The 20835-nt window shown below is 55.5% G+C and overlaps 1 protein-coding gene across 4 annotated transcripts; it reads right to left on the bottom strand.

Moving 5' to 3' along the window:
- Positions 1-74: 74 nt before the first annotated feature.
- PICK1 (protein interacting with PRKCA 1) lies at positions 75-16998 on the bottom strand. Of its 4 annotated transcripts, none has more exons than XM_061418517.1 (13): positions 16910-16998; positions 16507-16604; positions 15017-15128; positions 10693-10821; positions 8588-8654; positions 7283-7372; positions 4811-4864; positions 4362-4424; positions 3479-3612; positions 2993-3085; positions 2130-2180; positions 1346-1490; positions 75-929 (listed from the first exon to the last, which is right to left on the bottom strand). In XM_061418517.1, exons 2-13 carry the CDS (start codon positions 16545-16547, stop codon positions 655-657), a joined length of 1254 nt encoding a protein of 417 aa, XP_061274501.1. In that variant the 5' UTR covers positions 16548-16604; positions 16910-16998; the 3' UTR covers positions 75-654. The 4 variants fall into 4 exon arrangements, with proteins under 4 accessions (XP_061274501.1, XP_061274500.1, XP_061274499.1 ...); XM_061418516.1 differs by having other exon boundaries at positions 16857-16959; XM_061418515.1 differs by having other exon boundaries at positions 16759-16936.
- Between the last annotated feature and the right edge of the window lie 3837 nt (positions 16999-20835).

The following is a 20835-nucleotide window of genomic DNA, read 5'->3' as shown; positions in this document are numbered from 1 at the left end:
ACTCCGTGATGAGGGAAGCAGGAAAGGGGGCATCGAGGGGAGAGAGGGTCTGAGGCCACTGCAAAGAGCCTGGCTCCATCTGGGTTTGTGTTTATTCAATACAGGCCCAGCGCCCAGGCCTCCCCAGGGAAGTGGCTGAGCCAGGGGAATAAAATAAATAAAGGCTGCCGAGGTGAGTGTGGACTGGGGTGGGGCCAGCCTAAAGAGAGGCGAGGGTGAAACGCTGGCCCCAGCTCGGCTGGCCACCCGCGGGCCCCCCGACTCCCAGCAGGCTCGGGGTGAAGCCAGCGGAGGTGCCCACGAGCAGCGAGCCCTGGAATCCTGCCACCTCCAACCCCTCTTCCTTTCTGTCCTCTTTCTCCTTCCTAAGGCAGGTTGGGAGACCAAGCTCTCTGGCTGGCTGGGGAGCTGGGGGATGGGGGTGAGGGGTGGAGATGGAGCGGGCCAGGACCCAGGGCCCAGGCCGCGGCCCCAGAGCCCATCCTGGGCAGGCAACCCGGGTTCGCTGTGCAGGACAGAGCAGCAGGGAGGCACGCGCCCCAAGCCAGCAGGCCTTTATGCGCCGCACACCCTGTCGTGCGGCGGCCCCGCCCCCGCTCCCGTGCTGCGTCCTCCCGCTCACCCTGCCCCCCGGACCCGCACCCGAGGGGGCACTCAGGAGTCACACCAGCTCCCGCCCTTGTCCAGGGGCCCGGCAGCCCCTCGCGAATCCCTGGGCGGCTCCCCGGCTGCCGTGTCCTCCTCGTCTTCGTCCTCCTCGTCCTCGCCATCCGTGAACTCGTCCTGGCTGAGGCCGTAGGCCAGCGTGGTGTGCGCCAGATCCACCTCGATGGGGAAGACGTCGGCGTCACGCAGCACCGAGTAGCAGTCGTTGTAGTACTTGGACATGGTGGACACGAAGCGCTGCAGCTGGAACACTATGTCCTGGACTGGGGCGGGAGGGGTGGGCAGACGGCACCGGTGGGCCAGGCTGCCTGCGCGTGGGGCCCAACTGACCCCGCCACCCTTGGGCTTCCCTTTCATGCACCTCACTGCCTCCTGGCACCCTGGGAGGGGGCCAGGCCAGCCAGGGCTGCCCAGCGCTGCACAATACCCAGGCCTCCCCGCTCCCAGTTCAGGGAGTGGAAGAGAACTGCTGGGGTGGGGTGGGGCGTGGGGGTGGTGGGACTACACCCCAAGGAGTCCACGGGACACGGCCAGTCCCACCGTGGCCAGGCTCTGGGAAGCTCCCATCTCGGGTCTGACTCAGAGCCAGTCTGCCACGGGCTGTCCCTGGGAGCTCGGGTGAGTGCTGGACCTCTCTGAAATGGGAGGAGGATGGTGCCGGGGGCCCGCAGCCCCTCACCGTGCTTCTGGTCAAGCAGCTCCATCTTCTCCAGCACGTCCTTGCGCATCTGGGAGAAGCGGGCGCGCGCCTCCTGGCGGCAGCGCAGGATCAGGCGGTACTCGTAGTTGCCTGTGCTCACGCGGTACAGGGGCTCCCCGAGGGCCTGAGCCGGGGTGGGGGGGCGGGCACGTCAGGGACCCTGGGCAGGCGGCGGGCGTGGGGGTGGCGGCAGGGAGGCTGCAGAGAACCCGCCAGCTCACAACCCCCCGCCACACAGCACTTTTCAAAACTGCCACCGTTCCCTGTTTCTGAGACGCCTGCAGTTGCTAGAAGTGCTTAGGGATAGCTTTGTGAAAAACAAAACCAAAAAAAACCCAGACTCTTGCCACATTAAATGAGTGTTGAGTCACAGATGGACCCTGCTATCAAAAATATTACAAAGTAGCAAGTGATAAAAACCGGCTCTCAGGAGTGAGAGGAAGGGCATTTTTTTTTTCCTGCAGGAGCCTCACCAAGTCTAGAGGGCAGCTGGTCTGGGAGCAGGCGGTGGGGATAGTTCTATGGCAAAAATGGCCAGCACTTGGGAGGCCTGCAAAGGCCACGGGAGGGAGGGAAGGAAGGACAGCCCCCAGATCTGCACAGACAGGAGCCTGGCCAAGTCCCCAGGCCTCTCGGGCGGGCCCGCCCCACCGTGTCCCTGGCAGGCCCAGGACGCTCTTGGGGCTCTGGGAGGCAGGCAGGGAGTGGCGTGTGCACCCCGAGCCACTCTAGGACCAGGGCCATGCTCCCCCACCCCACTCACAATGCAGCTGTACTCCTCGTCGTCCATCTCCTTGACCTTCAGGCAGTAGGACTGTGGGATGGGTGAGGCCAGGCTGTCAGGGGGGCTGCACCGCCTGGGTGCTCACCCTGACGGCCCCAGTTCCTCCCATGCCACCCTGGAGCCCTCGGCCACCCAGAGAAGCAGCTGTGCCAGGCCTTGTGGGCCCTGCACACCCTGAGCTGGAACGAGCTGAGACGCGTCAGGGAGAGGCTGGCCCCTTGCTCAGGCTGGCCCTTGCCCTGGAGGCTCAGGGTGGTGAGGGCACTCATCTGGGATGATGGAAAGGGCCTGGGAGCCCAGTGTATACACTCAAGTCCCAAGAGATGCTCTGGGCTAAAGGATTCCAGGATCCAAAGAACTTGAGGAAGGCCCTGAAGACCCACGTTACCCATGGGTCTATCGAAGGCTCTGACAAGTCCTGAAGCAAAGGACCTGGGCCTGCTCGGTGGAGTATTTTTCCTCAACTCCTCTGACCACAGAATTATCATTTGAACATAAGACTCATGAAAATCCATGTTATAACCAGTGACCTAGACTGATCCATTGTTAAAGAGTGACTGAAAAAAATTCCCATGGAGTCAGAGTGGGTCCCAAGTGAGGGCTCCACCCACCCCAGAGCTCCTCTGAAGAGTCAAGCTGGGCCTAGGCTGCTGCCTGATCCCCGAACGCCTCCCTAGGGCCCTGCCCCCACGTGCTCAGTCAGGTGTCCCCAAGGTCCTGGCCCTGACCTGCTGGCTGTCAAGCGGCCAACTGAAGAGAAACAAACCTCCAGGCGGGCTCCGACCCCAGCTGGCCAGGCCCACACCACCACCCCCGCAACCAAGAGGCCAGGGCCCACTTACCAGGTACTCGAACTTCACGTCCAGGTACTTCTTGATGGTGAGGCGAGTGTCCGGGATGGCCTTGTTGAGGTACGTGTTCAGGTCTGTCAGCATCTGGAAGGGGAGGTGGGGTGGACGCTTAGGCCCCCATGGGCAAGGGCGGTGACAGCCGGCTAGGGTGACAAGGAACGGCACCGATGTGTCCACCCTCTAGTGGACGCAGGTGTCAGAGCCGAAGGGAGCTCCCAGACCGCCCTGTCCATTCCAAGGAGGAGAAGACAGCCCAGGCCAAGGGCAAGTCGTGACTCTGGTGGAGCTAGGGCCAGAAACCAGCCTGGAGGTCAGTGCTGAGGCCGTGGAGGAGGAAGGGCTCAGCCATGGTCAGCTGTAGCAGCCCACCCCCAAACCAGCCCCAGGGTGCTCCGACTCCAGAACAGGACACTCTCTGCTGGCCACACTGCCCCTTCCCGCTCACCTACGGACCCACGCATGCTCCACGTGACCTACCGGCTTGATGGTCTTCAGGAGCCGGATGCCAAACTTCTCGATGCTGCGGTGGGCGTCGGCGAACTTCACAAAAGCCTCACTCGCAGCGGGCTGAGGCTCCCGCACCCCGATCACAGAGAACACGTCCCCAAAGGCTGCGTGACAAGTTTGTCCTGAAGGCCGCCCCTACTTGACCCCTTAACGGAGAAGCCAGGGATTTGTTGGGGAGAAGCACGGTGGGGGGCGTGGCAGGTCAGAGGTTGAGGTCTGCTGGTGGTCTACATCCCAGGGAGGTGGGTCTAAACCTCAAGAAAAGTGGATCTACACCCCTAAGAGCTGGACCTGTACCCCCAAGGAAGGTGGGTCTACATCCAAGGAGCTGACCTGGTTCCTGAAGTGACCAGACCACAGGGGTTAAGACTGGGTCAAAGTGGAGGAGGTGAAACTGTCTGGGAGCAGAGAACTAACTGGTCTAGGAATCTGGTCCTAAGGTCAACCCTGCCCCTAAGGAGCTGGGTTACTGCTGCTTCTACCTGGGCTTTGTTTTCCCAGCTGTAAAATGGGATTAACTGAAGCTAACAAACTTGTAGGAAACACGATCAGGAATAAGCAGAGGCCTCGTACGTTGTAAGCGCAGTATAGACAGACAGGACAGGGCCCGCACAGGGAACTTCTGCACCCCACAGAAGCCTAGCTGGTCGAGAGGCTCCCCGCTGGCCCCATCACCATCACACCTCCAAATCTGACATGAGGTCAGATGCTGCAGGGTCTGCCTGAGCCTGGGCAGCAGAAAGGCCCCGGAGAGGAGCTCGCCCTCACCCTCCCTGTGGGGTGTAGGGAGGTGCTGAGCCCAGAGTGCAGGGTTTTTTTCCAGGGTCATGCAGCAGGTTCAGGGCATCCTTACCACGGTGCGTCTGTGACAGCTCATAAAAGGCCCGGAGGAGGTTCTTGGTGTGTTCTGTCATTCCTGTGGGAAAGACCCAAAAAGAGAGGGACAGGACCACACGGTGGGGACGACACTGGCCCAGGACACAGCCTCCATACCCCCACCCCACCCCGGAGGCCCACGCTGTCCCTGAGGCTCAGACTTTTCTCACTAGGTTTACATGTGCCGTTCTTTTTTATGGGCATGCGTTACTTTTATAATCAGAAAAAGCAGGTCTTTAGATTTTCTTCCTTAAGAATTTTTAATGACTACGGTCCTCGAATTGTGTGGCTGGCACCCTGCCCCTCACTGCCATCACGTTTAGAGCAGGGCTCTGGAGCTCTACCTGGGGTAGAAGCGGGGCCGGGCACTTCCAGTGCAGCACCCCACCCACCCAGGGCTGCTGGCGGGAGGGTGTGCCTGCCCACCTTTATACAGCTCAGCAGTCCGCTCCAGCTCCTCCAGCCTCTTGACGAGCCCATCTGTGGGGATCAGAGAGCCAGGGATGAGGGGAGACAGCCAGGGATCACTGGAGCCAGGCTTGGGAGGGGCGAGGTGGCCCCCAGAGGAGAACCAGGAACAGCACAGGACAGGGTCCCAGGGACGGGGACTGGGCACCTCAGGGTGGCTGGGCTTACAGGTGTTTTGTGACGAGCCCAGTACATCCAGACAAGGCGGGGCAGTGGGGTGACCCTCAGGAGGCTCCTGTGATAAGCACCACCCCAGGAGGCTGGGCCACGCCGAAGGGGCAGAGAGGCGACAAGGATGCGGGTGCTCCCGGAAGTGAGGAGTGAAGGCAGATTGGGCCCTCCCCAGGGTGCTGCCCACGGCCGGTGGGAGGCAAGCCCTGCCTAGCAGTCAAGGACCCGGCCAGAATTTCCAACACACACCCTGCCGACGGCCAAGAAGCAAGGCAATCAGAGACAAGTGGGAGAGACGGGATGCATTGACAGTAACTCTTAAGGCAGGCTCAAGGCAGCCCGCCACCTCCTGGCAGCTCAGAAGAGACAGCGATCTGGGAGGGGAGAGGAAGGCAGGAAGGGCTTTGAGGAAGAGCTTGCACTGGAGCGGGCCTTGGTGATCGTCTTCGTTGGCTTCACAGGTGTTTATCTTGCACCCACTATGTGCCAGACCCTGTGTGGGCCAGGGAATGACCTTGGTGAATGAAAGCTGAGTGGTGCTTTCCAGGCTCCTGATCTAGCGGTGACAGTGGCCAGGCTGGCAGGGGCGCTAAGGGCTGCCAGGTGAGGGGTGGGGGCAGCCGCCTCACCTCCAGGGCTCAAGGTAGGAACACGTGGATGGCCAGGGCCGGGGCTGCACTCCAGATCCGGGTGGGGCGGGGCTCCGGCCAGCAGTGATCACCACCCTCCTCCACTCTGATAGGGGTGAGGTCCACACCCACCTCCCCACCAGGACACGGGCAGCAAGTGCGGGGCAGGGTCCATGCCGGTGGCTGCCAGGCCCAGAGCCTCCTAAGACAGAGCCTGGCCTCACTGAAGCCCTCCACCCAGCTCAGTCCTTTCTCCACATGAGCCCTCTGGGGCAGATTACTTCCCCCATCTTACAGGGAAAACCAAGGTTCAGAGAGGTGAAGCAACTTGCCCGAAGGCGCACAGCAAGGGCTGTGCAGGCCAGGGTGCCCTCTGCCCCCCCAGCTTCCTGTGCTGACCTGGGCCAGGGTTTTCTGAGTGGGAGGAGAGGAAGAGGGTTGTAGAAGCCGGGTCTGGATTCTTAAATCCGGGCAGAGAAGGCAGTGTGTGTCAGGCTGTCAGGGAGGAAGGTTTGGGTTCTAGGGGCTGGTGGGGCGCGCCTCAGAGGTCTTCAGAGGCTTCAGCCACTGGGCTGGCCTCCAGGCCCCGGCGCCCCATAGCCCTGGCGCCCAGCCAGCCTGGCAGCGAAGGAGCCACGTAAGCGCCATGCTGTTGTTTTTAGCTGGGTCATGGGACATCATGACAGCTTCAATTTTAGAAACCCTATTTAAGGCTGGGGAAATTGCAAGGTTTGGGGGGGAAAAAACACAACAAGCAGTTCTAATTTCATCTCGACGCATGGTAACTACAGTAACGGGGATTTATAGGCACCAAGAGGCTGGAAATAGCAGGGCCACTTTTGTACACCCTCTGGAACAAGCTCAGACCCCACCCCCGACGTCCCGCCATAAAGCCCAGTGCGCCCAGCTGAGCCTACAATTTATATCGGTATTTATATCTGTCCCCACACGTACACAGCAGAGCTGCTGCTATTTATAAACTCGGGCTGGTGACGGCAGGAGCGGGACTGAGTGTTTCACTGGTTCCCCCCCAGCTCCCCAGGGAGAGCGCGTGTGCACACGCATGGGTGGGTGTGAACGTGTGGGGAGAGAGTGTGTGTGCACAGGCATGTGTGGGTGTGAATGTGCGTGTACTCGGTTTTCCCGCTGCGGGAGGTGAGCGCAGCCACCTCCAGGTCTGAGCAGGAATTGCTGGGACTCGGGCAGCAGCACCACCTCCTGGAGAGAGGCGGGGGGCCGGGTAAGCAGCCCGGGAGCAGCCGGGACATGCTGGGGTGACTGGGGCTGGGGTGGGGGAGGCCTGGCTGTGTGAGAGCAGCTGGGGGGCAGTGGCGAAGGCACCTCCCCACCAGGAGTGTCTCCTCTGTGACTTGGGCCTGTGAACCCTTGCTGGAGAGCGGGGGGACATGGGCTGTAAGAGGCCTTCACTGTGCACTGTGCGTGCTCTGTGGGAGCTTGGAGAGGCCTCCGGGGAGGCAAAGAGATGTGCGTGTCGGCCCCACCAGCAGAGGCCCGGCCCAGGCCAGCGGGACACACACAGGTCTGGTGGGCGGCCGTGGCGCCCCTCCCCCGGAGGCCTGGGCCTGAGTCCCCTAGGACCAGAGGTGGGGGCTGGGAGAAGGGGACTCACCATTGCACAGGATGGCCCGGCTCAGGCCCAGAGCATCTGCCGTCCCCGAGCTCATGTTCTCGACCAGCCGATGCTTCACCTTCTTCAACACTGGGACCAGGTGAGAAAAGGACTCATGAGGAGGAGTCTGGGCTCCCGGGGCCAATCTCGCTCCATCACGACTCAACTGGGAGCAAGAGCAGGGCCAGAACTGGGGTTTGGGACGGGGGTGACTATGAAGTAGGGAGGGTCCTGGCTGGGGTTTGCGGGGGTTCTGGGCTCCCTGCCCTTTTCACTCTCTACTTGAGAGAGGTGTTGGGAGCCTGGAAACAATAAATATGTAAGGCACTTAACTGAGGGTTTGGCGCTCAAAGTGGCTATCGACTCCCACTGAGATCCAGAGCTGCCTAGGCCTGACACTGGCCGACAGGCCAGCCAGGGAGAACCCCCCTCCTCCGTCTCTCCTCCACACCCGGGAGTGGAAGCACCGTCCATGACAACAGGCCCCAGGCTCCAGACAGTTACTGCATATGTGGTCAAATAGTCTTTGCAACGGGACCAGGATGGGACCAAAGGGTTTTAGAGGAAGAGCTTCTGGAACAGACTTGACCTGCCTTTAGCCTCTTTTCTTAAAAACCAGAAGGCAACTGTGGCCCAAGGGTGGCGGAAAAGGGTGCTGGGCCCCGAGCCAAGAGATCTGGGTGGCTCTTCACCCAGGGGCACAGCGCCTCCCTGGGTCCTACCTCTGATGTGCAATGAGGTAGCTGGTCCAGAGGACCTCGAAGCTACCATCCGGCTCCTGAGCCTGGAAACTTCTACATAACCAAGGCCCAGCCCCCGAGCAGGAGGTAATATGTCCCAGGGCATGCTGTGGGCAGAAGGACTGGCCTCTGCCCCAAACCTGAGGGCCAGTCCAGACCCTAAGGCTTTCTGGCAGCAGGTGGGCAGAAGAGGCCAGGGTTGAGTGGGGTGTGCAGGTGGGCAGGTGGTACCAGGCACGGCTGGGCTGCCCTCCCCTTTCAGAGTGGCGAGGGACTGGGCCTAGTGAGCTGGAGGGCTGCCCTACAAAGGACAAGCCTACGGCATGAAGGCACCAGAGCAGGTGGTCGGGGGAGGTAGGAGAGAGAAACATCAGGCAGGGAGAAACCAGAGACAGGTTCTGGGGACCAGCTGCAAGGGGAGCACCCCTGGGTCCTCCCAGGTGCTTTGGACTGGCTTGGTCAGAAGGGTCAGAGGGCACAGCCACGTGACCACTGACGCACTGTCACAGGGAGACAGAGCCGGGGCTTGCGGAGCCCCTGGACGCCACTGCCCGGCGCCACTTACCAATGTCCAGGGACATGCCCTGCTTGGGGTCCGCCTGCAGCTTGTTGTAGTGGATGGTCACCTCCCCCTGGAAGAGCAGGACAGCAGAGCTGGGACGGAGCCCCCGGGCCCCAGCCCCTTCTCTGAGGAGGCCTGTTTGCCCTGGTGTCTGTGGTCATCAAAGAATCCTGAGCCCTGGGAAAGGGCTCTTCCTCCTCTCTCCACCCACCAGGCCCCAGACAATCGGCAGGGACAGGGCAGACAGGGTCCCTGGGGTCACAGAGCTCACAGCCTGGTGGTCTGTGACACTGTGTGTCCCTGCCCTCCCCCGTGCCACAGCCACAGTGCAGCCCTCTGCCGAGTCACTTCTCCTGTCCTCTGAGAGGGTCTTCTAAACCAGCCCCCTTCTCAGGAGTCCTGCCATTTGCCCCACAAACACGTCTGAGCACTTTCTCTGTGTCGGGTGCTGGGGGTGCTAGGGAGCAGGTACAAGGGTGGCCGCGGCCCCCAGAGCCCGAGGCCAGCAAGAGAGGCTGATGCGATTCGCGGAATTACACCAATCACAGTCCAGTGACTGGATGAGAAGTAGCCGGCCTCCCTCGAGAAGGCTGCCCTGACCACGAGGCCACCACGGTCAGTCTCATGCCTGAAATCCTAAGACCCTTGAACTGGGGGCTGAATTCATTCAGATACAAAACAGGATCTCAAAATTGCATTCTGAAGGAAAACCAAAGTGAGCTGAGGCCGTGAGTCAGGGGTGGGTGCAAACGGCTGCCTCGCAGGGTGCTCAGGGCTGCCGCGGAGCACAGCTGCAGGGGAGGAGGGAGCACCAAGGCGGGACCAGATCTGGGCTCTGCTCCAGCTGTGCGGCCACAAGCAGCTCCTTCCCTCCTGCAGGGCACTGGTGAGATGGGTGCCCGGATCTCTGCCAAACGTGGGGGCTGGGGGGTCCCCAGGCAATGGCAAGGCCATGCGCACCTGCCAAGAGCTCCTGTTCTTGTGGGTAATGTGAGAGGCTGGTGCGAGACAGGCTTGGGAGGACAAAGAGGGTTCTGGTGGGTAGAGATGGGGGAAATGAGAAAAGGGATCCAGAGCGGGGGCACACGCACCCCAGCTCTGTATCAGAATGAAAATGGCCCACCACCTCCCATGATGCGCTCCTCTGCCAACAGGAAACGCCCAGGACAGTAAACTCCACACCAGGCGGAGCAGAAGAGAACAAAGGGGAGAAGGTGGAAGCCGTGGGTCTGGGGCTAAGGTAAGAAGACAGACCATCAGGGATGCTGGTACCAGGCCTTTAAGACACAGAGGACGGGAGGGAAGTGAGGAGAGGTTTGGCTGGATGCGGTGAGGGAGCCCAAACACTCGACCAAGCTCAACAGCAGCTGGGTGCTTGACTCTCAGAGTGTTAAATCAATCTGCGGCTTTGCGCCTTCTTCACTGTTTTGGTTTCGCAAGAGCTACCAGCAGCAAAAATCTCCAAAAACATGGCAGAAGGGCTGCATGCTTTGGGGCGTGGCGGGAGAGAGGGGCTCTGTAGGGAGAGGCCTTGGCCTAGAGCAGGGTGGGGGAAGCAGGAAACAGGCAGCGTGCAGTCTGGCCTGCTGAACAGGACACCAGCAGCTGAACACGGAGCTGCCCTGGGGCCCAGAGGGGTCCCCGGGGGATACGCGAGCCCAGGAGGACCCACAGGACTGAAAGTTCCTACAGGGAATGCGGGTGGGGTGCCTTTTCCCTCTTACACCCTCTTGGGCCCGGCACGGCTCAGAGGGCATTTCCTGGGTATCTACTGACCCAGGGAGGTGCACCACGGACTTCTAGCTTCAGCTCCAGCCCTGACTGGGGACACGCTGGCTCGCCCCGAGGTGTGGTTCTGAGTCTGACAGCTCCCCTGGGAGCTCAAGGGCAGGACCTTTGAGTCATGGTGCCCATGGGCACAAGTCCTGGAGCATAATCAGTATTTCCCGAGTGAACCTGGGGGAAACTGAAGGAGCTGGGATGTGATAGACCCTGAAGCGCCGAGGAGGGAGCTGGGTGAGGGCCAGGCCCCCTGCAGGCCCACCGAGGCCTCGGGCAGGCTGGAGGTCTCAAAAGGGCCAGTGTCCCCATTGCCGCCGCAGCCTTACCTTCACCTCCTGAATCATCTTGGCCACCTCCACCTTAGTTTTTCCTTTGATTGACCTGCCATTGACCCCCGTGATCTCATCGCCAGCTGCTACGGTGCCGTCCAGCGCGGCGGGCGTGTTGTCAAACACCTGCGGGTGTGGAAGGGGATGGGCGGGAGGAAAGGAGAGCTGGGAACAAAGCTGGCGGCGGGGGGGCATTCCCTCCACCCCAACCAGCACCAGCCCTGTCCTGGTCTCTACTCTGTCCCTTACGTGGCGAGGAGAAGGGCAAGGGGAGAGAGCACCCCAACAGCCAGATATGAATGACCCACCTTCCTGGGGGAAAGGGAAGGAGGACAGGAATGTGACGATGAGACGTCCCTTTTCTGATATCAACTGCACCCAACCTTACACACGCACTGGAGGCTTTGTTCCTCCAAAGTCATTTCTTTAGATTTTCCAACAATGCTGCTCGGAGCTGACTCAGAGAGCCAAAGCACCACTGATCAATTCCTGCAACCTCACTGCAGTCCCCAGGGAGCAAGGGCCCCCCACATCTGAGCCCCTTCTCCCAAAGTGACCCTGTCCAGGGGGTCTGTGCTCACTGGCTCAATGTGGCTGAATGTGTCTGTTAAAAGGACAGAGATACGGGGAGATACTCAGGATGAGCAGGCGACAAAAGTGGGTGCCGTTGAGTCCCACAGCCCCATAGTCCCTGTGGGGCCCCAGAACGCTGGCAGCCAGGCTTACCTGGAGCCTCAGGAGCCTGGAGGGGGGACCCCACCCACCAGCTCCACAGGAAACGCCTCTCTCTGTGGGCGCTGGGAGACTGGCTGACGCGCCACAGCAGAACCCACCAGCTGACTCTGCCACCACACAGAACTGTGAAACCTGTCGTGACCGTGAGGGCTTGCTCTTAGATATAAAGATGGGCGAGGAATACTGGGCCCTTGAAAAAGTGTCCCGTGTGAAAAACACCGAACATTTAAATAGAAAAAAGAACCACAGGAAACAGGAACAAAGCAAGGACAAGAATATGAAATATTATGAAAAGAAATGGAATAATATGAAATTTTTTAATATTTATATAACATGAAATATTTATATAATACAAATATATTTCAGATATATTCATCTTATATAATGTGAAAATAAAAAGAAAAGTACAATTAACACCTCCACAGAGATCTGAAAAACAAGAACAGGATGATGTAAAGGATCATTTCGAAAACAGGAAAGATCTCATAGAAACACGAAACATAATTGAAATGGAAAATGCCAAAGGAACTTCGGAAACCAAGCAGAGGGAAGCAAAAAAGAGATGGTCAGAAAACAAGAAAAGGAATATTAAAAGATCAATGGAGGAGTTTAACCACCAGGAAGCCCAGAGTTTAACCAATAGGAAGCTCAGAGTTTAACCAACAGGAGTCCAAAAGAGGGGACAGAGAGCAGGACAGCATCAGGGATAATATGTGAGATGCAGAAGAGAAAGACATGGGGTCTCCAATGAACCTGCCCCTTGAGGTTCCAGCACAACAGACAGAGAAAGGATCACGCCAAGAGCCATCGTCACGAGGCTTCAGAATGCCAGGGACAAAGAGAAGTGCCCAAGAGTTTTGATGGACCAAGAATAAAACACGGTACTGCAAATAAAGGATCACAAGTAAGATTGGCATCACCACACAGGACAACTATGCTGATGGCAAAAGACAATGAAATGACACCAGCCAACTTCTAAATGAAAATTATTTGCAACCTTGATGTTCGTTCTTGAATTTGACCCACTCAAGTGTCAATTGAAAGGAATACGAGAATAACAACAACATCAAAACAGAACGAGACACTTACAGAGATACAAGTTCTCAAAAAATTTACCGCCCTAGCAGCCTTTCTCAGAAAGCTACAGGAAACATGCTCCACCAACATGGGGAAGTAAGCCAAGAAAGAGGGATCCCAGAGACGAGGGAATCCAATCCTCTAGAGAAGAGGGAAGGGGTGGTTCAAAGAGGAAAGACCAGCGGTGGAGGACAGAAAGCTGATGGGAAATGCTTGAGGTGAATGTACTGAAAACACAAGGAGAATGCAAATGGAAAAAAAAGAAAAAAAAAAAAGAAATTACTTGTTTTAAAAAAAGAAGATTGAGTTAAGAAAAGAATCACAAGCTTTCTCAAAAAATTAAACACAGAGTTAGCATATGACCCAGAAATTCCACTCCAGATTTATATCCAAAAGAAATGAAAACATATGTCCACACAGAAACTGGACATGAATGTTTACAGCAGTGTTATTCACAACAGCCTAAAGGTACAAACAATGCGAATGTCCATGAGCAGATGAATGGATAAACAAGTGGTGGTCGACCCATCCAGTGGGATGCTATTCAGCCACGAAAAGAAGGAACATGAAGCGGGCTGCAACGTGAACGAGCTTCAGTGCGACATGATCACTCAAGGGCATGGGTGGTTGTCTGGGTGATGAGACAGTTCTGAAACCAGAGATGGTAGCTGCATTCCATGAGCGCGTTAAAATAGCACTGAGTTGTTATACTTTAAAACCATTATTGTATGCTATGTGAATTTCACCACAATAAAAATATTTTTTGAAAAAGTATAAACGCTGAAGACCATTAAGCTCGGTACCTAAAACAGCACCTTACTATGCTCTGAGCTCTCTGCGGGGGGGGGGGGGGGGGGGGAGGAGGGCCTCTGTTTTCTTGCTTTCTTAACTCTAGTGTCTGCAAAATACCCTGGCCAGGCCCTGAGAAAATATTTCCCGAACACGATACCTATTGCACTGACACAGACTGAACCAAAACTGACAAGATCACCACGCTAGGAAGATGGAGAGGAAACAGAGGTTTGGGAAGAAAGTTAGATTCTCGTCTCCTTGGCTGAGAGAAGCTGATAGATGTTTACAAGGGACAGATCAAGAAGTAACGGGATAAGCATCTTCCTGAGAAAAATGGGACCTCTGACCTGAATCTACAGCTAAAAGGGTGGGAAGCAGTGTTGCTTCTGGGATTGGGGTGGAGGCAGGCCTGGGGAGGGGGAAGGGCGGCGAGATGGGGTAGAGCAGGAACTGCTTATTTGACATTGGCCTTTTAGTACTCTTGACTTGTTAAAAGCAAGTCAGAGAGTCTTTGATTAAAAATAAAACTGAATTTTGAAAAAAAATCAATTCTACTATTTATAATCACAGTTCACACTAAGGACAAACCTGGCCCTCAGGGGGTCGGGGATGGAGGGGGAGGTGGCACAGGAGGCTGTAAGGGCAGATTTTGAGGAGGTCAGGCCTGGGGGAGGCCTCCCCAACACCTCCTGGGTCAGAGGAGGCCAAAGGGCCTGTAAAGGCCACATTCTGAGCAGGCAAGACCAGATCCAGGGAATCTCCATCTTCAAGGCCTTAGAAGTGACTCTTGCGAGAGCCTCAGAAAGACTGATGTTTCTCATCTGCCACCAATGGCTACTTAGCTGAGAAGGTTAGAATAGAGCAGAGTCCGGGTCAAGTTGATGTCTAGGGGAGCAAGCTTCCTTCCAAGACTACAGAAAGATCACTGACTCCAACCAGCCCCACAGTAAAGCAGGCCAGTGCCCACTTGTGAGTCACAGCGGACAGAACATCACCAGGGCAGCTCCTGTGCAATAAGGACCACAAACCTGTAAAGTACCGCTGGCAGATCATCTGGGAGAGTGAACTGTCGTAAAAATAGTAACAGCTGCCACTGGGGGATTACTGCTTAAGGGCCAGAAACTGTGGGATGTCATTGGTGAGTTTATTCTTCACAGCAACCCAAAGATGCTTGGACCTATGCATTTTACATCCCCAATTTCCAAGTAACAAAACGGAGGCCCAGAGAGGTTAACAAGTTAATAAGCAGGGAAGCTTGCATTTAAACTCAGGCCATTCATAGTCTTTTAGTCTTTCTACTATGCCTCACACCTGTGTTAGTACCAAAGGTTGACGGTTTTGTTGATTCATTGACAACACTGTTATTGAAGGTCCAATATTTGCCAGGCCTTGTACAAGGTGCTGACTGCAGTGAAAAAGCAAACTGGGATCCTGCCCTCATGGTGCAGAGAGTATGGAAAAGCGGCTAGATACAGAATCAGTGAGCAAATCCATGAGAGTACAGATGGTGGTAAGTGCTGAGAAGGAAAAAAACCAGATTGAAATGACAGAAAAACAAGGGCAGGCCTACTGAGAGGGGGTGTTCAGGGAAGCCCCTCTGAAGAGAATGAGAAGGAGCCAGCTTTACAGAGCAGAGGAATGAACCTTTGTCATGTCCAAGTAGCCAGGTGGCTCACCTCCTCCAGCACTTCCCTCCCACCTCCAAAGCACTCAATACCTGAACAATATACAGGCAGGGACAGTACTGGGCCCCTCCTCCAATGCTGATCCCGATCAGGTTCTGAGCATCCTTCTGCAGGGTCACCTTCCCAGGCACAGTAGGGATTCCGCTAGAAAGAGAAGCACGTGCAATTGAGTTTCCTGGAAGAATGACTGGAGGAGATGGGGATGGAGACAGGCCCTCCAAAACCCCCAAGATCCTCTTAGTGCTACACGTGCTACAGAGGGAAGCTCTTTCTCATTTGGCCAAAAAGACAGCATTTTGTCATTTTGTGCTGGAACACCACAGAGCTCTTGGATCCATGCTAATGGGGCATCAGACCCCAACTTGGCCATTTATCAGCTGTGGGTCTTGGATAAGCAAGTCACCCTCTCTGCATCTCAATGTCCTCATTCATAAAATCATATAGATTAAAACAATGGCCACTTCAAAAGTACATGGAAGCCACTTAACACCAACTCAGCCAAGAGTAGGCACTCAAAAAAATAGGTCCCCCTTCCCTGTTCTTCATTTTCCCTCTAAGAGTTGAGTCAGACTCTGTTCTTGTCACCTTCTCAGCTACATAAATCATAAGCCACCGCCTCCAGGAAGCCTTCTCCTGTTAAACTATGCATCACCCATCTCTCAATTGTTATACTCAATTACCTCTCAATTTTCACCATACATTAGCACTTATTTATGTTTTGTGGCAAATACTCTCATTTATTCTCTTATTCACTCGACAAACATTTGCTAACAACCTGCTGATGTTGAGCACCATCAGTGCTGAGGACACAGAAAGGTGCTGCATTTCATCCTTGCTCTGAGGGAGGATACATTCTAATAAGGAGACTAACTTAACTTTTTAAAATCTCTCCCACTAATCATTTATGTTGGGAAGAAAGGTATGTTTATGATATTCCTATTCATCCTTCAAAACCTAGCTCAATTGCCACCTCTTCTGTGAAGGAAAGAAAGAAAGTGAAGTTGCTCAGTCATGTCTGACTCTTTGAGATCCCATGGACTGTAAGCCTGCCAGGCTCCTCTGTCTATGGGATTCTCCAGGCAAGAATACTGGAGCGGATTGTCATTTCCTTCTCCAATTCTAACAAGAAGACTACCTTAATTTTTAAAAATCTGCCCCACTAATCATTTATCCTGGGAAGGAAGGTGTATTTATGAAATTCCTATTCATCCTTCAAAACCTGGCTCAATTGCCACCTCTTCTGTGACTCCTTCCCTGAATACCCCAGCAGAGGCACTGCTCAGCTGGCTGGGTTCTCCTTGTAGCCATGTCGTTCTCCATTAGGGCCCTTATGGCCCTGAGTTGCAACTATCCATCAATATGTCCACAGCCCCCTACAGATGGTGAGCTCCTGGAAGGGCAGGATTCATTGCAGCTTCTAAGCTTACGCTGAGAAGCAAGGGTCTCTGGAACTCGAAAGTCCAGGGATTTAGGGGATCTGGGGTTCCTGCACTCGTGGGACTTGGGGTAACAACATACTCACAGTTTATCCTCCTCGATGTCATAATCCAAGTCTGCAAACATGGTTCCGAGAGTTTCCGTGGGCTGGCTAACTGTCCAGCTCGGCAGGGGAATGGGGAACTGGATCCGGATGAGAAAAGAGGGCAGGGCTTAGGAAACCAAAGTGCCTAAATACCAACCCCAACCCCGGCTATCAGCGAGAGCCAGGCCCTCCTCCTCCCCTCCGGACGATGGGGGATTGTCCCGGGGTTGGGGGTGGGTAGGTGATTCTTACTAGGTACAGAGGGGAACTCCAGGCCAGGGCTGGGGGCTCAGATCCCAGAGCCCGCCCCACGGGTCTCCAGGCCCTCGGGAGCTGCCTCTGTAGCTCACCGGAAGCGTCAGTCCCACAGACGGGTCCGGGCCAGGCTGGCACCTGAACCCACCTGCCGTTCCACCTGTCCGTGGCCGCGACTGTCGCGTCACTTCCGGCGGGACGCGGAAGTCCCGCCTTCCTGCCCTGGGTATTTGCCCCGATCCCTGCAAGCAACCCTTCCCTCCCAGCCTCCTGGGGCTCCCAGAACCAGGAAAGAGAATAAGTATTGACGGAAGCTCCCCCTTAGCATGAAAAAGCGGAAACAGAGTAAAGGTCTGGAGAGGCCGACGGCGCTCAACCCCGCCCCTTGGCCTATGGCCGCCGCCATGTTGGTAAGGGCAGGGTTCTTCCCAGCTTCCTTAGCGCGACGCAGGGGACCAAGACGCCTGGCTGGTTGCCGTGGCAACGGACGCATCCTCAGACGGGGAGACCTCCAGTGAAATTCAGTGGACTACAAACCTCGACGGGTTCCCTTTAACATTTTCAGCACCTTGTGTTAGGGTGTTGTGACGCCTCTGGGACCCCCAGGAAGCAAATTAAAGCACATGTAACCTGAAGCAATAACACCCCACTCCAGTACTCTTGCCTGGAAAATCCCACGGACGGAGGAGCCTGGTGGGCTGCAGTCCATGGGGTCGCTAGGAGTCGGACACACTGAGCGACTTCACTTTCACACATTGGAGGAGGAAATGGCAACCCATTCCAGTGTTCTTGCCTGGAGAATCCCAGGGATGGGGGAGCCTGGTGGGCCGCCGTCTGTGGGGTCGCGTAGAGTCGGACACAACTGAAGCGACTTAGCAGCAGCAGCAGCCGCCACAGCAGCAAGGGGAAGAGATATTGTCCAGAGCCTTCCACAGTTGGAGTAAGATCCAGATCGCAACCCTGAGACGCCTGCTACCTAGTCCAGCGCTTTTCTAACACCTGCACACCTGTGGTCAGTGGCTCTGCTACCGACAGGTTGGATTCCCTTCCTTTCCCTTTACATACCTCCTTTCTCCAAATGCAAACTAAGAGCACCGGGGCAGATGCTTTCTATGATATTTAGTAAAAGACGCCTCACACTCCCTCTCTTTCCTTAGTCCTGAGGAGCTGCCCCCTTGGGGTCACACTGAAGGTCACAGCCCTGTGCACCTGAGGTTCTGAAAATGCCATCAGTGCTTCGCAGCCGACAAGCCCAAATCTCCTCTCCCCGCCAACCTCTGCTGCAGTACTGTGTATAGTAAGTTCCCTGGAGGGGTTGGGACTCCCAGAGCCCCAGCCCTAGCATCTGCCTTATCCAGGAAGCATGGGACCAGGCCTGTCCAGATTCCTCCAGGGGCAGTGGAGGAAGGAGAGATGCAGAAGGGTGATTATCCACACATCCCATGGCCTGATGGGAGCCCCACCCTCTCCTCCGGGAGCTATCTGAGTGTTGGCAGTTGTGCAGAGTACCACAATAGCAACAACTTTTCCATGTACCCTTGGCTCCACCATTAAGATCAGTTTCACAGGATTTCAAAGTTCACCTTGATCCTATGAGAGAAGAACAAGTACTGTCAGCCACATTGTGCAGGTAAGGAAACAGGCTCAGAGAGACACTGCCCCTTGTCTCCCAGGTGGCTGGTAGCAGAGCTAGGGCTGGTATTTCCAAGTCCTATTTGCAGGCCAGAATTTCTATTCTAAAAATCAGCAGTCTCCAAAGCCAGATTATTTAATGTGGACTGTGGCTCTTCTACCTCACAGTAGCCCTAGCTCATTCCCAGATACTGTCATCTTGAAGCTGGGGGATCTTGGGCAAGTCACTGCCTGACTCTGAGTTCAGATATCTGTAGACTGGGGACAGTGGTTCTCCCAAAAGTGCTTGTGAAAGTCAAGATAAAAAGGAGAAACAGGGAATACCCTGGTGGTCCAGTGGCTAAGACCCTCCACTCCCAATACAGGGGGCCTGAGTTCAATCCCTGGTCAGGGAACTCTATCCCATGTGCCACAACTAAGACCCTATGCAGCCAAATAGAGAAAAATAAATATTGTTTTAAAGGAGAAACAGATATGAGTGCTTTGGAAACAATTCGCATGACACAGATGTCACTCAAGTCTCTTGACAACGCCCGCCCCCCGCCCCCGGCCAGCCCACTCCAGTCCCTCTTCCCAAGGGAGGGCAAAATGCCCAGCCTCTTCTCTTTTCTTCCTTGACTTCCCTGTCTCCCAGGCCCAGCTCTAATCCACCTGTTGCAGACAGCCTTACCAGACAGTCCTGGCTCACAGATCTTGTCTCTTTTTCTGAGCCCCTGAAACAGTTGTTATTTGGATCTTTCACTTGGCAATTAACTATGTGTCATCTTGTGAAATCCCTTCATGGCTTCCCTGAGTCAATTCTGTGTTGATTCACTTATCACATGTTTGAATTTTACCTGGGGAGTTCTGTTCCCCTTTAAAATTGGGGCTTAGGGGTCCTGTCTTGACAAACCATAAACTTATTCTCCCTATCTCTCTCCTTCCTGAGTTCCTTTTCTGTCCTGACTTTATAGTCCCTGGCACATCCCCCCTTCCATAGGATGCCAGGAAGCCATCAACAGGTGTCACTGTGACAAACTTGAAAAAGAAAATCAGGTGCTTTGTAATACATGTTTGTGTGAAAATACGATGACTCACTTTATATTTATCAGTGGATGGCTCTCCTGGGTCTGACCACACAGCATGGGAACCTGTTCCAGCCAATTCATGGGGTCAGGTTGGGACCACGAATTCATTTGAGGGGAAAGAAAGTGTGAGTACCTTGTTCCATCGCCATAGTAAGCACTTCTTGTCTTTCCAGCTGGACAGGAAGTCCCTGGGGGCAGATCTTGTCCTTCTCTGTATCTCCCGCAGAGCCTGCCACAGCACTTGGCTGCAGACGACGTGCCATAATCGTAGCTGTGGTTTTTCATATGAGGTGGGGTGTTCTTTGGGCCCTGTAGGAGAGGGCTGGATGGGCAGAGAGGGAGAGCGATGATAAGGGCCTGAACCTGGATGGTGGCAGTGGCCAAGCTTCCTCCACAGGGAGGAATCACCAGACCGAGTCTAGGTCCTGACTTTGAAATGTGTGTTTTTAACAAGCAGCAGCATCCACACACACAGGCTTTACCACAGACCACAGCTTTCCCAGCCCAAGATGGTCCCAACTCAGATCCGAGCTCTGTGGTTTCAGAGCTTGGAGTTCTCAGGCACACCAACACGGTGCCTGGAGAATGGGGGTGATGACCCCCCCGAGATAGAAGCTATGAAGATGAAGACGAAAAAGCAGAAACGAGCTTGAAAATGCCTTAAGAGTGATTCACTTGGCACAGACATCAGAGGTTTTTATTGTTATTCCTCATGATCATTTTGCCCCACTCCTTCAGAAGGTTGCTCAGACCGCTGCATCAGACTCGCCTGGGAAATATGTCATATGCAGGCTTCCAGGCTCTGTCCCTAGGGAAGGGGGGACCCTGAAGGCTGCATTTTCACAAAGCTCTGTGGGTGGCTTCAATGCCTCCTGCAGTTTGAGGACCACCGTGTCGCAGGCTCAGAATGGACTGTGTCTGTGCATCCTCAGTGTGGGACTATTCAGCTACACCAACCATCCCTGCCCTGCGGGCCTTGCCATCTAGAGGGGCTTCTGCCCTGGCCAAAGACCAGCGAAGGGTTCCTGGAGGAACTGACAGCTGAGTGCTGAAGGAGGTGCTGGTGGGACCCAGGTCCAGAAAAATGGCAGAGTGATCCAGGCAGAGGACATAGCTGGTGCAGGCGACAGGGGGTACAAGGCACAGTCCCCCGCCCTCAGAGAATCACAGTGTGGCAGGGGAGACAGACGTGAGGGCAGTGACAGGCGTGATGAGACCACCACCAAGTCCTGACCAGAGGACAGGAACTCCCCTTCCCTCTCCTGCTATTCCAGAGATCATCCAGGTAGGTGGGTGACCTCTGGCCCAGCCTTGCCACTGAAAGCGGTGTGACTCTAGGCAAGTCCTCTCTGGGCCTAGGTCTCCTCCATGATTC

Source organism: Bos javanicus, chromosome 5 (genome assembly GCF_032452875.1).
Source record: "Bos javanicus breed banteng chromosome 5, ARS-OSU_banteng_1.0, whole genome shotgun sequence".
In the NCBI taxonomy this organism is placed as follows: domain Eukaryota; kingdom Metazoa; phylum Chordata; class Mammalia; order Artiodactyla; family Bovidae; genus Bos; species Bos javanicus.
The sequence above is the reverse complement of the archived record's forward strand: the minus strand, read 5'-3'. Positions and strand labels throughout refer to the sequence as shown.